General features: G+C 36.4%; 1 protein-coding gene across 3 annotated transcripts in view; it reads left to right on the top strand.

The window, feature by feature from the left end:
- The window catches only part of LOC104905760 (DNA-directed RNA polymerase III subunit 1), a 39,458-nt gene that overhangs the window by 15,778 nt on the left and 8,074 nt on the right, over positions 1-15,606 (top strand). For all 3 annotated transcript variants that reach the window (XM_048647159.2, XM_010694381.4, XM_019252240.3), the window contains 7 exons: positions 1,694-1,928; positions 2,543-2,734; positions 4,199-4,297; positions 7,727-7,930; positions 8,016-8,195; positions 10,892-11,039; positions 11,118-11,269. In XM_048647159.2, coding sequence (XP_048503116.1) covers positions 1,694-1,928; positions 2,543-2,734; positions 4,199-4,297; positions 7,727-7,930; positions 8,016-8,195; positions 10,892-11,039; positions 11,118-11,269 — 1,210 coding nt within the window. The remainder of the gene's footprint in view (positions 1-1,693; positions 1,929-2,542; positions 2,735-4,198; positions 4,298-7,726; positions 7,931-8,015; positions 8,196-10,891; positions 11,040-11,117; positions 11,270-15,606) is intronic.

Below are 15,606 nucleotides of genomic sequence, written 5' to 3'. Positions count from 1 at the left end.
CCACTATTATTATATTAGTTTTCTAACCCCCTTTGGCCCACTTTTTATCTCTATCATATAAGAATCCCAACTTTATTTCTGCTTTATGAATATGGAGCCTTTAAGAAACAGTTGTGGTCTTGGTGGAGTGGTTAGAGATAATGCTGGTAATGTCACGAAGGCTATTTGCTCAGGTTATGAAGGTGGTTTTAATGTGGACGTGGTCGAAGCTTTTGCGAAGCGGCTTGGTCTTCAACTTGCTCATGAAGCTGGACAATGTGACATCATTGCGGAGACAGATAACTTGAAATTGTTTCACCACCTACAACACGATGTGAAGGAAAACTCATCTTTAGGAAAGTTGGTTAAATGGTTACATATATTTCCCAACTAGCTAGGAGCTTCTTTTCTTTTCAATTTTCTCATGTTAAAAGAGGAGGTAATAGAGTATCTCATAAACTATAAAAATTAGTACCAGCTTTGTAATTGAAAGAGTCTGGTCTAATGAGGTCCCCTTTGGAAGTATTCGGTGATGTATCTTTAGACTTGCTCTATTTGAGTCAATGAGCGTTAACAGAGTTTCACGTAAAAAAAAAAACAAATAGAATACTCCACCAACTCATATCACATCAACTTTAACATAAAATAACAATTGATAACCGTAGTACAACTTAATTCCTCTATTTCTTAATAGATGCATAGTGGTGGGTACGCTTGCCAATGCACATATTTGACCATCAATTTCTTCAATTATATATAATTAAAAATTATAAAATAAACAATATTTTGAAATACACATTGAGATTAACCCATCAACAAGTAAAATCATGACATATATCTTTATTAATTAGTAATTAAAGATGGTTAAAGTTAAATCCAAATAGTGTAAAAAGTCAATGTGACGCATCTATTAAAAAACGGAAGAAGTATCTCCTTAAACTATGTGTCCCAACAGTCTTCAGAACTTTTTTTTTTTGGGACGGAGGGAGTGTCATATAAGATGTTGGATACTTCTAAGGTATATTTCATAATATCAACCTTTTATAATTTTCAATAATGGGTAATTAAAGATATTGATGGTCAAAATTGTGCATCGACAAATCTGAAAGTCAAACTGGAACAACTAACTAAAGACACAGGAAGTAATAACTATCTCATGTTCTAGTTCCCAACCGAGCTACTATATATGTTCATATGATTGAATAGTGATAGTATCACCTATCTATTGTTAGCTCTATATCCTCTTACTTCTAAAATATTGCTTACCTACTGCATTTTGCTTTGGTTTCCATGGTTTGTCTGGGTAGTTAAACACAACTCATCCAAGCCTCTTTGAGCACTATCCTTTTTTCCTCCTTATCTCTTTATGCATTACCGCCTTTTATTAGTTCCAACATTTTGATTATCGTCTGGGCTATGTGGGTCTTACACTGGTATTTATATTTAAGAAGTAGACCACTGATTGAATAGTTAAATAAAAATTAATTTGTGGGCCTGCTGGCATTTTCCATGCCACAGTTTTGTGAAGGCATGTGTCTTGTTTCCTTTTGGTCTTTTACTCTATACTGTCTGCTGCTACTTAGCTGCTTAATGACATTTTTATCATCCAATTCAATGTGAATTTTTGCTTGGATACCTGTCCTCATTGTCTAAGGCTTCGTCAAAATCTTCTAGTTCTACCTAAACCTGACATTCTGTTGTTTTTTCACCACAGTGCTAGGTGGATAGGTAATCATGGGTTTTCAATCGGCATCGATGATGTCCAACCTGGGAAACTTCTGTCTGAGCAGAAGACGGAAAAAATATTGATAGGCTACAAAGAATGTGATACATTAATCCAGTCCTACAATGAGGGAAAGCTAACTCTCAGGTCTGGCTGTGATGCATCCAAAACTCTAGAGGCTGAAATAACAACAAATTTGAATAGAATTCGTGAAGAAGCAGGGGAGGTAATGCTTTTTGGCTTATATATGTTCACAAGTATGTGTGTATGTCTGTATATATACACGTATGCATATGTTAGATATATCATGGCATCCACTTCTAGCATTGACTTGGTTTTTATGTGTACTTGTATGAACTTGTTTAGATTTAATGTTCAAAATTTAATGCGTGCTCTCGTAACTTACCTCACTTACCTATCCATAAGTTGAAGTTTAGGAAAAAGAGCCCAGCAGTTCTGCCTTCTCCACTGCTACTGCTCTTTCGTAGCTCATGATACCAATGCTTGAACCCTTTCGTATTCCCCACAATATCTGATCCTTTGACTTGCTAGCTTTCTATTGACTAACGGCCACAAGGAGAACAATGATGGGGAATATAGATCCTACGGTTCGCTATTGGAGTTCCAGTTGCACAAAGTCATATTTGCACGTTGCAACTAGCAGGGATGTATTTGTGAAACACATGATTTGAGTGAGATATTCTTGTTGTCCATCATTTCGTATTTATCTTTATCTTTCTGGAAAGCAATGAGTAAATCTATTGATCAGAATTGCTTTAATATGTCTAATGATTTGGGAAGCATTTTAACCTGACTTTGCTGTAACCATTTATGGTCTAGGTTTGTATGCAACAACTCCACTGGAGAAATAGTCCCTTGGTAATGTCACAATGTGGTTCAAAAGGATCACCAATAAACATTAGCCAGATGGTTGCATGTGTTGGTCAGCAAGCAGTCGGAGGCTGTCGAGCACCAGATGGCTTCATTAATCGCAGTTTACCACATTTTCCTATAAACTCAAAGACCCCCACGGTATGTTGATTTTAACTTGAAATTCATTTATATGCCCTGAACCTTTCTCTCCACAGTGTCTCAAAATGTCTTTAGATTGATGAATATGTGTTGGTCAAAACGTTCATACTAGCTCCATGATTTTCTCCTATATCCTCCATGTATCAGATTAGTCTCTATGTTCTCTATGAGGATTTTTCAGTGACGATACAAGGAGTTAGTTCATGCTTATTGGAACAAGCTACTAGCTTAAAAAACACATATTACGGTTCTATACCTTTTGCGTCCAACGGGCCGATCCAGGATTTTAAATGAACACATATAAGGATATAGCGTTAACAATGCTACACCATTAGTTACTTTAAGTGACATTCATAACCCTTCAAAAGCTACTATATTGTTAAGGCAAAGCTAGGATTTCCAAATAACAGGATCGAGACTTGAACAAGAAATTACAAAAATAAATTATAAATCAAAGAGTTGTCTCTATTCAAGACTTTGAGCATTCATGAATATTAAATGACCCACGATATCTTTCCAAAAAGATAATAATAATATTACTTTAGTCCAATTGAAGATGTTATAATGGTGTAGTCCAAGATTAAAAAAAATTAGAAAGAATGAAAAATGCAACAAAGAATAGATCAAATTGGGAATATAAAATGACCCACGATATCTTTCCAAAAAGATAATAATAATATTACTCTAGTCCAATTGAAGATGTTATAATGGTGTAGTCCAAGATTAAAAAAAAATTAGAAAGAATGAAAAATGCAACAAAGAATAGATCAAATTGGGAATATAAAAATGGCTAATGTTTGTCTTTAGTGTGCCATCATTTCAAAATTTGAACATTGGTACATTTGAACAAATGACGAAAAAACTATATAAATCTTTAGTCCAATTGAAGCTTTAGTTTTATCTTTTAATTGGGGTAGTCCAAGATAAAAAATGAGAGATGAGTTGTAAAGAAGTTATAGCGGAAACCAAAAAATGGCTAAAAGATTTTATTTTTTGCGAGGGGAAACTGAATACATGATTTCCACTAGTGCTCTTTTTGGGACTTGTGGAGTTTTTAAAGAGATCATGAGTTGCAGAAGAAAGATACATTTGGTCTAAATCTTTTTTTGTCGAATCGATTGTTTTTATGTACCCCCTCTGTTGTCTAATAGTTATTCCAGCTGTTTTATGCATGCATGTTTAGAGTGATAATTAAGGGTTTTTTTTAAGCCAATGTTATTTGCCAAAAGGTAAGGGAGAAACTTGAAAAGAGTAATTATGTCATTGATAGGTGCAAATATGTCTTTTCCAACTGCCTCTTTCAAAATAACACAAAATAAGAACGAGATTAACTATTAGAGAACAGAGGGAGTACTTCGAGTACTTCTTATCTTTGCATATAGGCTGTCTCTTTACTATGCTGAATGTTGTTAATAGGAGCAAAGTATCTCAAGTAATCCAACCTTTTTTTCCCCTCGTATACAGGCGAAGGGATTTGTTGCCAATTCATTCTACACTGGCTTGACAGCCACAGAATTCTTTTTCCATACAATGGGAGGACGAGAAGGCCTTGTAGATACAGCTGTATGTCTACTCTGCTTTATACTTTTCTGTATTTTTCTTGCCATTAGTTTGCATCTTTTTCTTCAATTTTCTTTTCTACAATGGATGTCTTTCTAGAAGCTTATTTCTAATAATATAATTACCTATATTTTTTTTTTTTTGAGGGGAGAGGTGTTTGTGGTGGTTGATAAGAAGAATTAATTATTCTACTCATGGTATTTAAACTCTATGCATTGTCGCATCACGACAATATTGAAATGCTTTTGAGTTTGTGCAAGCTTTATGTAAAGTCTTGACAGCCGTGATCCATCCGATTGCCAGTGAAAGTGGTTCAGTGACTGTTGTTGTGATATATATACACGCATACATATATATATATATATATATATATATATATATATATATATATATATAGAGGGAGTGAGAAAAGGGTGGAATCTAGTGAGAAGTTGCTAAAATGAGAAGGGTGAGAAAAATCAATGTGCAACATTTTCTATTGCTTTTCAATTGAATTTACACTTTGTTTTTTGACAGGTTATCTTTACCAAACATGCTTATAGATTTTTTGCCTACCTGAAAAGCCAAAAGCCAACCAAAAGCCGACCAAAAATCCATATACTAAACATCTCATCGAAAATGCGTACTCGTTGCATCTTATATAAAGGTTCTCCACCTCCCTAGGACCAACACATGGAATATGATTCTCTGAAATCCTTGTAGAAATCTCCTTGAAATTAAATGGAAGTGTCCTACAATATCTCTAGAAAACTCTGTTATAGCAACAAGAACTTCCTTTGGCACTAGAATGCTTGAATCTATTTTGCATGTTATGATTAGATTGAAAATGTATAAATCTAAATCTATAAACATTTCATGTACTTCTTTAGCACGCATAGTCCTAGTTTACTATAAGTCATATTCTTTCTATCAATAGTTTAACTTTAGTAACACCAGGAAATATGTGACATTCCAATTAAAGGATCCAATTACTCTAATTGAGGGTGGAAAAACTCCATGCAATCATTGCCATCTGGATTTGAATAAAACTCTAGGGGGTTGTTTCTTCATCTATTTGAGGTAGTATTTGGTATCATTATACTCATTGATGCATATAAAATCATTTTCTTACTCGTCATCTCTTCTTAGAGTTACATCTCCTCGTCCTCTTCAACCAATTTCTCATCCCTCCCATCATCTCTATAACTCCCCTTCGAATTGCTCTGGTAAAAGCGAGCTTTCTAAATATGGAAAGACCAAGTTAAAATAAATATGAAAGTGTGACAAAGTGAAGTCAGCGTTACAACAAGCAAACTTAAACACTCATGAAGCTACAAGCCTACGACCTGTGTGGTCATTTCCTTCTGAAATTGCAGAGAAAATATCCGTTGCACATTGAATGAACTTTGCAAATTTAGGTTTCTTCCTCTCCTTTTTCCTTTCTTTTTGTTTTTCCCCATATTGGTCCAGTTGTTGGATCTCCTTTGCTTTTTGTCTTTTTTGTGCCTGTTGTTTATGTGGTCTCATTTTCTGTTTCAGTTGTGTGTTGAATATGGGTTCCATGAAGTTACAGCTGAAACACTTACAATAGAGAACATGATCTCTAACTCGTTAAGATTTGTATTCTTCCTTACGAAATTTTGCAACATTAGCATTGACCTACAATATTTAGATATATAAATTGTTATAACTAGTTGAGAAAAGATAGAAAAGAAAGTTTCTTGGATGCATCGATTGTGATTTTAGCATGTTTTCATCCTAATCTGGTCTCTTTTTTGATAAAGATTCTTTCATGTTTGTACTCACTCTTTAACTTCTCCCAGCTGTTTCTAGATCCTTTTGTTTTTCCATTTCACATCTCTTTCTTACTCCTTTGTCTAAACTCTAAAATTTATAGCACTTTATTCCAACTGTTTTTTTATTATTATTTCCTTTGTTCTATATTAAATGAAACACTTACCATTTTAGGTCATTCCAAAATAAATGAAACGTTACCTTATTTGGTATTCACTTCTCTCTATCTCTCTCCTCATCACATGGATCCCTCTTTTTCTTTTTCTCTATCTCTGCTCCCCTAAATCCCCGTGCCAAGACCCTACGTTTCATTTGATACAGAACGGAGGAAATATTATTATTTTCTCTTTCCAGGATTATTAAACTAGTGATTTACTATTCAAAGCTTTACCGATTAAAAGACCTAGATCCGATATAGTAATAATAAAGCACGTTCATTTTTGCTTTTTGCAACTAACTGTGAAATCAGTTGACACATTCATATTAACCATGGGAGTAGGAAAGGTGTAATGTTTTTGGGGGCAATCAAATCCTGCAAAATTTTTAAGACTCACCTCATAGGAGCCATTTTAGTTATGTGTCATAACCTAATAGGATGAGGAAATGAGGTATTGCTGGTGGTCGATCCCCGGTACAACTGGCGAAAACTGACCTCGACCTGAACTTTGCCGAAAAGGTGAGTTAGGATTTAAATTTTCAACCTACTTAAATCATAGGGTCTACCCAACTAACCGGTTTGATTAAATGGACTTTTGCGTTTCCAACTTTCAATGGGAAATAATCTGATTATCCCTTTAATTTTATTTTAATATAAACATTCCATAAAATCATATGGGTAAAAGTGAGTCAAAAACTTTAGATGTTCAAATGTTAGACCATATTCAAAAAGAAAATTAATAAAAGAAAAAAAATGAACTCTAATCGTGCATACTGTTTTGGATGAATTGGTTTGATCAGTGTTTTTTCAAGAAAATTAATTTAATTTAAATATTAAAGACAATAATGATGATAAATAAGAGTTAAGTAGGTAACCAGTTGTATATATTTATATCATGTAGGATTACCACAAGTTTTGTCGTTCAATAATTGGATTAGGTTGCGGTTTAAGCTGTACATTGTTAATAATACCACACAAACCTCACACCACTCAACTTGTTTGCCAGCTCTAATCTTCAGACACCTTCTTGTGGTGAAGAACTGCATTGTTGAGGGCATATGTTGGTGGGATGGGTCGTATCTCTGTTAAGGGAAGGAAGCTCTGTATGGAGAGAAGGGAGGGAGAATGCATTTTACATGAGACATATACAATCCTTTTCCCAAACGTTAAGGGTATAATTGTCCAAGGTGAACAGTGGGAGACGTTAGAATTGGAGCTTCTCCTTCTTTACTTTTTTAAAAAGCAGATGCTATGTTTGGCTTCTTGGAAAAACTATTTCTTCTTTTGAGTTACCCCTGTTTGGCCCAATTTTTGCTTCTCAAGTTGAGAGACTCTTCCAACAGCTAGGAATAGTGGCAAACACTACCTTATATCTGGTGCATGCTCAATGTTTCCATCACTATGAGACACTAAGTCTTCTTGTACAAATACAATAAGCATATCGTATTAATGGCATTCATTCGGATTGATACCAAGTCATTTGAATTCTTTCATCTTTGCAGGTAAAAACTGCTGCTACTGGTTATATGTCACGTAGACTTATTAAATGCTTAGAGGATCTATCTGTGCAATATGACATGACTGTACGGAATTCCAGTGGATGTATCATTCAGTTTCTTTATGGTGATGATGCAATGGATCCAACTCAAATGGAAGGGGCCAAAGGATTTCCTCTGGATTTTGAGAGATTGCACTTGAAAGTTGAGGTATCTCTTTGCTTGAAAATCTAAATGTGTAGCTAATTTGACACGTTCTCTGTGGAAGTTCTCTTATCTGACAACTATTATACAGGCTACTTGTCCTGCTGGAAGAACTGAGAAATTGTCTCCTTCAGAGATTTCTGAATTTATAAATAGCAGGCTTTCAAAAGATGAAGTAACTTCTTGTAATTTTGGGTATGAAGCTTTCAAGAAGAAGTTGTTGGAGTTCTTCGGAAAAAGAAGATGTCATGTTTCTATCAAGCAGCTACAGGTATAAGAATCTGGAACTTTTAGATAGAGAAAATTTTCTGTTATATAGTTCAAGGTGTCTCAATAGGATGAGATCCCCTACAGGCCTTACGGAGCATCAATGAAACATTATATCCCAAAAAGTGGCAGTTGAAGGGAAGAAATATAGACTACTCTATACCACATACACTTGCTGGCACTATTCCATCGGAATATTCAACTCTCCTGAAAATGAGCTTCACCCTTGTTTTCACAAGGTCATATTCATTAATTCTAACAGGTTAATCTTAATAAAATATATATTATTCATTTTTTTCTGATCGCAATTCATGGGGAGATTAGGGAATTATGTTACACTACTTCTGTGATAATATCCATATGGTGAAAATGGATATTATAGAAGCTCCATGTGTTGCTAATATTATAAAGAATTTACACATAGTATAAGGGTTTGTTCTAAATTATCCATTAGGTAATTCGTCCCCTAAATCTATGTGTATGCTGGTCTTTGATATCTCATTATAAACTCTTAAGAGTACTTCAATGTTTTTAGTAAGTTCTTTCTCTCAACTTTTTCACATTCCATAGTTTTGATGCAATTTGCCAACATATATTTTTCATTGGATGGAGGAAGTAGTAAATACAATAAACACAAATAAAGATAAATAATGGTTATTGATTGATCTTGGAGATCATGAAGAAGTAAGTGTGCAGTTCATTTGGGACCTTGGGAATACATTGTTCCTCTCTATCTAGAATTCCTTCGTCATTCCTATTAACATAGAGCCTTCCTCGTCTCTCTAACATTTCAGGTATTATCCTAAAATTAGATCTAGGCCATCCCTGTTCATAAAGACAATTCTGTAATGGATTGCCATTGTGTAATTTGTGTTTTACAGTAGACTGTATCTTTATGGTTTCAGGTGTTATTATCATTTATAAAAGCCACCAAAGTATAACTGTTATTGGATTCACATATGATAAAGTTTTATACTCATATTATTTGTCACTATAAATGTGTGAAATTGAAAGTAGATAATAAAACAATTGAGTCTTAATTATGTACAAGTAACAAGATAAACCCCTGATGTATTTTTTGTCTTTCTTACTTTAACTGTGCGCGTTCACCAATGCACTTATTGGACCTTAAATATCTTTCATTACATATTAGTAAAAATTATAATGGTTGAATATTAATAAAGTGCTCATTGAGACGAATCAAAGAAGACCTCACTTGACTAGGTTTTTCCTTATATATTGAGAAAAATTTAGAAGATTCTCTCTAATTGTGAATATTGTCAAGATTCCAAGTGAGAAAGATAAAAGAATACAGAGTAGCTATTAAGTTTTAACTATTACCTGAAATTTGTGGTTACTCGGATTATAAATTGAGCTATCATGAGTTCTTGCTCCATAGGATAATGTCGTGTGGGTCTCACGGATCCAATCTCCTCAATATCGCTACTATAGTTCTCACTAACATTGATGGCAAATTAGCAAATTCCCGCAATGCAAGGATAATAGCACCCTTAAAATATGATGGTCTTGGATTTCATTACACTATTGATGTCTAAGCTCATCACTATAAGGTTACTCTTCTAATTATGCTGAATGTGTAACACTTTAGGTTGTGACCTCTATTACATTTATTTTTGTATCACTTTCCAATTCTCCCGATTCAATTACCCTTCTTATGCTGGAGAAGTCCTTACCACCTTTGTTACTTGTACTTACTGTCATGCATTCTTCATATTGCACTTTGTGGCGAGTCTTTGCTATAACCTATTGTCATAATTAAGCCAAGATAATGACTTCAAATTTCGGAGCTCATTTGACTTATATAAGTTGACTTCTTAAAAATTATTGAGTGTTGTCCAATGGAATTAGTGTTGCTTTCCAAAGGGACAATAAGTTTTCAAAATTGAAATTGTACTTTAAAAGAATGAAAACAAGGAGCATTTAGGGTAAAGCTTTTACACATCAAGGCCAAGTGTTAGGTTCTGGGCAGTCGTTGACCTTTTGGAGACACGTGTTGCTGTAACTTTTGTTATTATCTTATGTTATGTCATTTTCTTTAGTTTCGAGTCGGCATTTACTTCATTTCCTTGCATATTTTACAAAATGCATTATTATGGACTGATCCGAGGTAAAGGATCCCACATCGATTGTATGGGAAGTTGGTGTGTGGTTTATATAGGACAATGGGCTCTGCTACTCTTGAGTTAGCTTTTGGGAAGTGCATTCCTATTGTCCTATAACAAATGGACTGATCCTAGGGAAAGGATCCCACATCGATCGTATGGGAGGTTGGTGTGTGGTTTATATAGGACAATGGGCTCTCCTCCTCTTGAGCTAGCTTTTGGGAAATGCATTCCTATTGTCCTATAACAAATGGTATCACCGAATCAGAGCCAAACCTCGGAGTGGTGGACTGGAATCAGCCAGCCGTGACCAATATGGCTGCGACCAACGAGGACGTTGGTCCTTATGGGGGGACGAATGTTATGGACTGATCCCAGGGAAAGGATCCCACATCGACCCGTATGGGAGGTTGGTGTGTGGTTTATATAGGACAATGTTCTCTCCTCCTCTTGAGCTAGCTTTTGGGAAGTGTATTCCTAATTTCCTATTGTCCTATAACATGCGTCAATAATTTTTCTTGTTATATATGTGATTGGAAAATCTTATCATATTCTTGTTTGTTTGTAAATATTGAAGGTGTTTCTAGATGCCTGTATCTCTCGTCTCCACTCAAAAGGGATTGAACCCGGAACTGGAATAGGAGCAATTGGAGCTCAAAGTATTGGGGAGCCAGGGACACAAATGACATTGAAAACTTTTCACTTTGCTGGAGTTGCCAGCATGAGTATCCCTTGTTGATTTTCTTTGTTATTGCTAAAATAATCTTTCTGTCTGTGTTTGTTCAATCCTTAATTACTTGTAGATGTCACCCTTGGAGTTCCACGTATCAACGAAATTATAAATGCGAGCAAAAAGATAAGTTTTCCAATTATCATGACAGAACTTGAGGATGATCTGAGTATGGAGATTGCACAAACTGTAAAAGGTCAAATTGAGAAGACGGTTTTGGGTCAGGTTCGTATATGATATAACTGGAACTTGTATGTTATTTTATTTATGTATGGATGTTTCCTGCTGTAATGGTCTTGTGCCTTGATCTAACCAGTATAGCCTTTTGTATTTTGTATGGTAATTGTGGTGTGTAATCTACATATAACCTCATTAAGATATCCAGATGAGCTGCTGTTTGAAGTCTTATGTATATCTGAACAAGAGATACCTGGAGAGTCTTTGCCTCTTTGGTTAATTCTGGTACTTGCACTGGGATTTCGGCATCCAGGGATATGGCGCTTTTGGCTGGCAACATGGCTGTTAGTTTTTAGGTGAAAGGCTTTCTGTCCTTGTATTACATTATCAACATATATATAGAAGGGAGAAAATACATAGGATAGAATAATTGTGTTTTGAGATAGATCTAAACAAATATAGCCTCTATGATTGTTGGGGTTCCCTAGAAATATACAGGGAGTGACGCGGAGGGACATTTGTGTTGTCAACAGAAGACATATTTGGGTAACATAAACACCCGAATACGAGGTGGGAGATGTTGGGTGTTTTGCGATAATGGACTTGGTAGGAGAGGCATTTGAAATTCGAAGAAGACGAGAAGGAAGGATATTATTAATTTTGGAGGTCATGACCCAAATTTTAGGAGGGAGAAAGGCATGATGAATGAGAGTAAGATACCAGTATTGATGGTTTGGATCATTCTCTCAAATCTACTGTTTGGAGGGGAAATATGTGGACAAGAGAAGCGGTAATCCATTCCATGTGTAATAGAAAGTGTGTAAAAGCAGAATGATCGAACTCACGACCATTACCACATTGGAAGGTCTTAATTTCTTTTAGAAATTGGGTTTTAATGTGAGTACAAAATTATAGGACAATATCATACACGGCCACCTGACTGATAAAGAAAGAGAATGTAATATTTATAACCTGAAAAACTAGTAATTGGTGATTTGCGCAAATCACTACGAAGGATATTAAACAGGCTGAGGGTTACATCATTTGAAGTGGAAGAAGGTAAATGAATATACTTCCCTACGTAAATGACAAAAGGTGGAGTTAAGCTCGTTATTACAAGTAAGATCTTGGTTCCTAAGAGTGGATAGAGTGGTCGAGCCCAGATGACGAAGGCGCTCATGCCATGTACTGGAGGTGACAACAACAAGATGAGTTGTAGACTTGGAGTAGAGGGAGCAATGGAGGTTGTGATAGGGTACAGATTGCCAATACCTTCACACCCATGGTTTAAAAATACGGTTTTGGTCATGGTCGTGGAAATGGTTGCGGTTTTGTGGGGACGGAAAGGGTACGTTCAACACAAACCGCATAACGGTTTATCATACGGTTATTTGCAGTATATTTTATTAAATTAACTTATATCGCTTTTATTCCCCCCCTCTAAAACCACCATAGATCTCATGATTGTTGTTTGATTGCCTCTCCTCTCAATCTCTCTCTTTTTATGTTGATTTATGTTATTATTGGAGGGAGGTGTGGGGAGCATAGGGAAATTTGGGAAAGATATTTGAAAAGCAGCGTCTTGATACGGGAAATATGAAAAATGCTGGCAAATTTGCCTTGTTATGGTTGGTTCACGATGCGAATGGAATAGCGTAGCGTAGTTAAGTAGCCAAGCTAAAGTGAAAGTAGCCTTTCGCATTAATCAAGGTTGGCCCTACATGAAGATCCTTCACAGAAAAACCAAAAGGGTTAAAAGAAACAGGTACCCAACTCTAGGTAGTGAATTTTCTAACAGAAACAAAATTTTTGATAATTTGTGGTGCACGATGAATGTCTTTAAGGGAGAAAGGACGGTATGGTTTTGGCAGATGAGAATTTTTGGAATTTTATTGCCATTGCCAACAATAAAATCCCATGAATCAGGACGCCAATCACAGGGAAATCAGAGAATTTTCTGGATAAGTAAGGTGGGAAGTGGAGCGGGCATCCATATACCAGTTATCATCATAGTGTGCGCAAGACTTGGCTGTAGGCTGCATCATATTGAGTTCATATTCAGCAACAAGAGCCTGAGAGTTGTTACCATGAGAAGACCAAGAAGCAGACCCCAGAATACCCTGAGATGATGCAGGTGCATTGCCCCGAAAGTTAATATTAAAGCGATATGTGGGAAAGGCCAGGTAGGTACTGCCCAGTTGCTTGTCCAAGGGAAAAGCCATGGAAATTGTGACTGTTGCTGCTGGTTGTTACTCTCACCATTGTTGCGACGCCGACCTTGGCCATGGTTTTTGCAACCACGCCGGCCCCAGTGCTGGCTGTTTTGTTTTTGTGACTGCTGGGAGTTTTGAGTGGACTGATTGTTGGTGGCAGGAGATGAATTGACAGAGGTTACAAGAGCACTCCTGGTGTGTGTGGGTCTTGTTGAGCAAGAGAGGATTTCTTCCAAGGCAAGCATGGAGCGAGCTGCAGGCCTTACTGAAGGAGGATAGCGGGACAGGTTGTTGAATGGCAGTAGAAAGCATGCCGTAATCACGAGTGAGACCGCCCATAAGATGAACCATGCTTTCATCTGTGATGTAACACCAACATTCTTAAGTTGATCGAAAAAAGATCTTATGTTGGTAAAAAGCTGTAGTTTTTGGGACATTCTCCAATTGAGTGTTACAATTGATCAAGGTAGAGGGCACAAGTGTCTAGGAAGTTGGAACAATTCAGCTAAGGTGGTCCAAGCACCCATGGCTGTCGCTTTCTCATCTAAGATAGTGACAAGAAGATCAACACAGATCGTGGTGTAAATCCACTGGACCACAACCGCATTTAACTGAACCCATAAGAGAGCATCGCTATAAGTGGGCTTGGGTATGGTTGCATCGATATGATCCAGGACACTGTATGCCTTGGCAGTCACACGAAAAAGGGTACACCAGGAATCGTATTGAACTTTCTCAAGGTCCTAGACAAGAGAGAATAAATTCTTAACATTGGAGACATGAAGGGCTTAGTGGAGTTTGACGACGTTGGTGACAGCCTGACAGGGGACTTTGGATGACTGGCGGCTGAGTGAAGTGTGACATAGGAGGGTAGCAGGGAAGGAAAGTAGGGAAAAAAAATATCTGATAAGATTATATGCTTAGGTTACCATGTTAGATTTAGGTAAAAGGCTCTCTACCTCCTTGTAGTACATTACCAATATATATATACAGAAGGGAGAATAGACATAGGTTAATTACAAAATATACTATCCTAATATAAATAAGATTGCAAAGGCTATAATAAGCTACTCCCTCCATCCCATAATAATTTGAACACTTTAATTTTTGGCATGGATTGATTTTTATAATATTGATGTTCTTACACCCCTTTGGCCTACACTTTATATCTATCAATAAAAGTTACCCAACTTTCTATCTTTCCTTCAATAAAAAAAGTACCCAACAACTACTGTCAAATCTACCTTTTAATAAAATAACATTTGATAACCAAACTACAACATATCACCTTAAATTATGTGTTTCCAACTTCCAACTAGTGTTAAGATCTTTCTGGGGTGGAAAGAGTATAACATTTGCATATTGTTTTATATACTATCAGTGACAAGACAACGGTTTATTAGTCCTGAGAGTGAGCATGAGATCCTTTTGCAACGGGCTTTCTTGAAAATTATTGCATATTTCTGGCTGTAATGAAAAGACAAGGCAATGACTAGGACAAATCTACCTTTCCTCTTCAAAAATGATAATTGGCCTTCTAAAGACATTATGGCTATTGTAGAATGTTTTCGGGACACTTTTTGTGTGATTACTTTCCCAATTCCCATACAAATGCCTCCAAGTTTCTTACTTTGGGTTGAGTCATAGTGGGTTGGCCTAGTCCTTAGTTTTAAAAAGTGAGCTGATGGCACACGCACCAGCCGAGTAGAGGCGCAAAGCAAATCGGCTTCTCAAACTTAGGTGAGATGAGTTATGTCAGGCGAGGAGAGGTGTGCGCTTCGCTTTGTGGGATTGAAATTTATGCTTTTTGGCACCAAAGGTGTGCCTGACCTACAGATGCGCATAGCCTTGTGCTTTGTGCCTTCTTGCGCCTTGCTCTTTGCGCCTTGCTCTTTGCGCCTTGGTGAGTATTGAGCCTTTAAAGCAAGGTCTGGCCTTGCAATAACAAAGAAGTGGTTTGCACTAGGATCTTGATTAGGGGCGTAACTCATGTAACCCAAGGCTCCTGTTGTCAAACTTCTAGTTCTAACATATCTTTTGTTTTTTCATTCCCCCCTCCACCCTTTCCTTAGAAATCCAGTAATATATTTGGAAAAGGTCGTCCCAGGCCAATAAGTGGTATTACAGCCTGCAATCATCGATCCTTTACATAAGTTCGAAACTATTCCGGAC

Source organism: Beta vulgaris, chromosome 1 (assembly GCF_026745355.1).
Source record: "Beta vulgaris subsp. vulgaris cultivar EL10 chromosome 1, EL10.2, whole genome shotgun sequence".
In the NCBI taxonomy this organism is placed as follows: domain Eukaryota; kingdom Viridiplantae; phylum Streptophyta; class Magnoliopsida; order Caryophyllales; family Amaranthaceae; genus Beta; species Beta vulgaris.
Note: the sequence above shows the minus strand (reverse complement) of the source record. Positions and strands in the feature narration are given on the sequence as shown.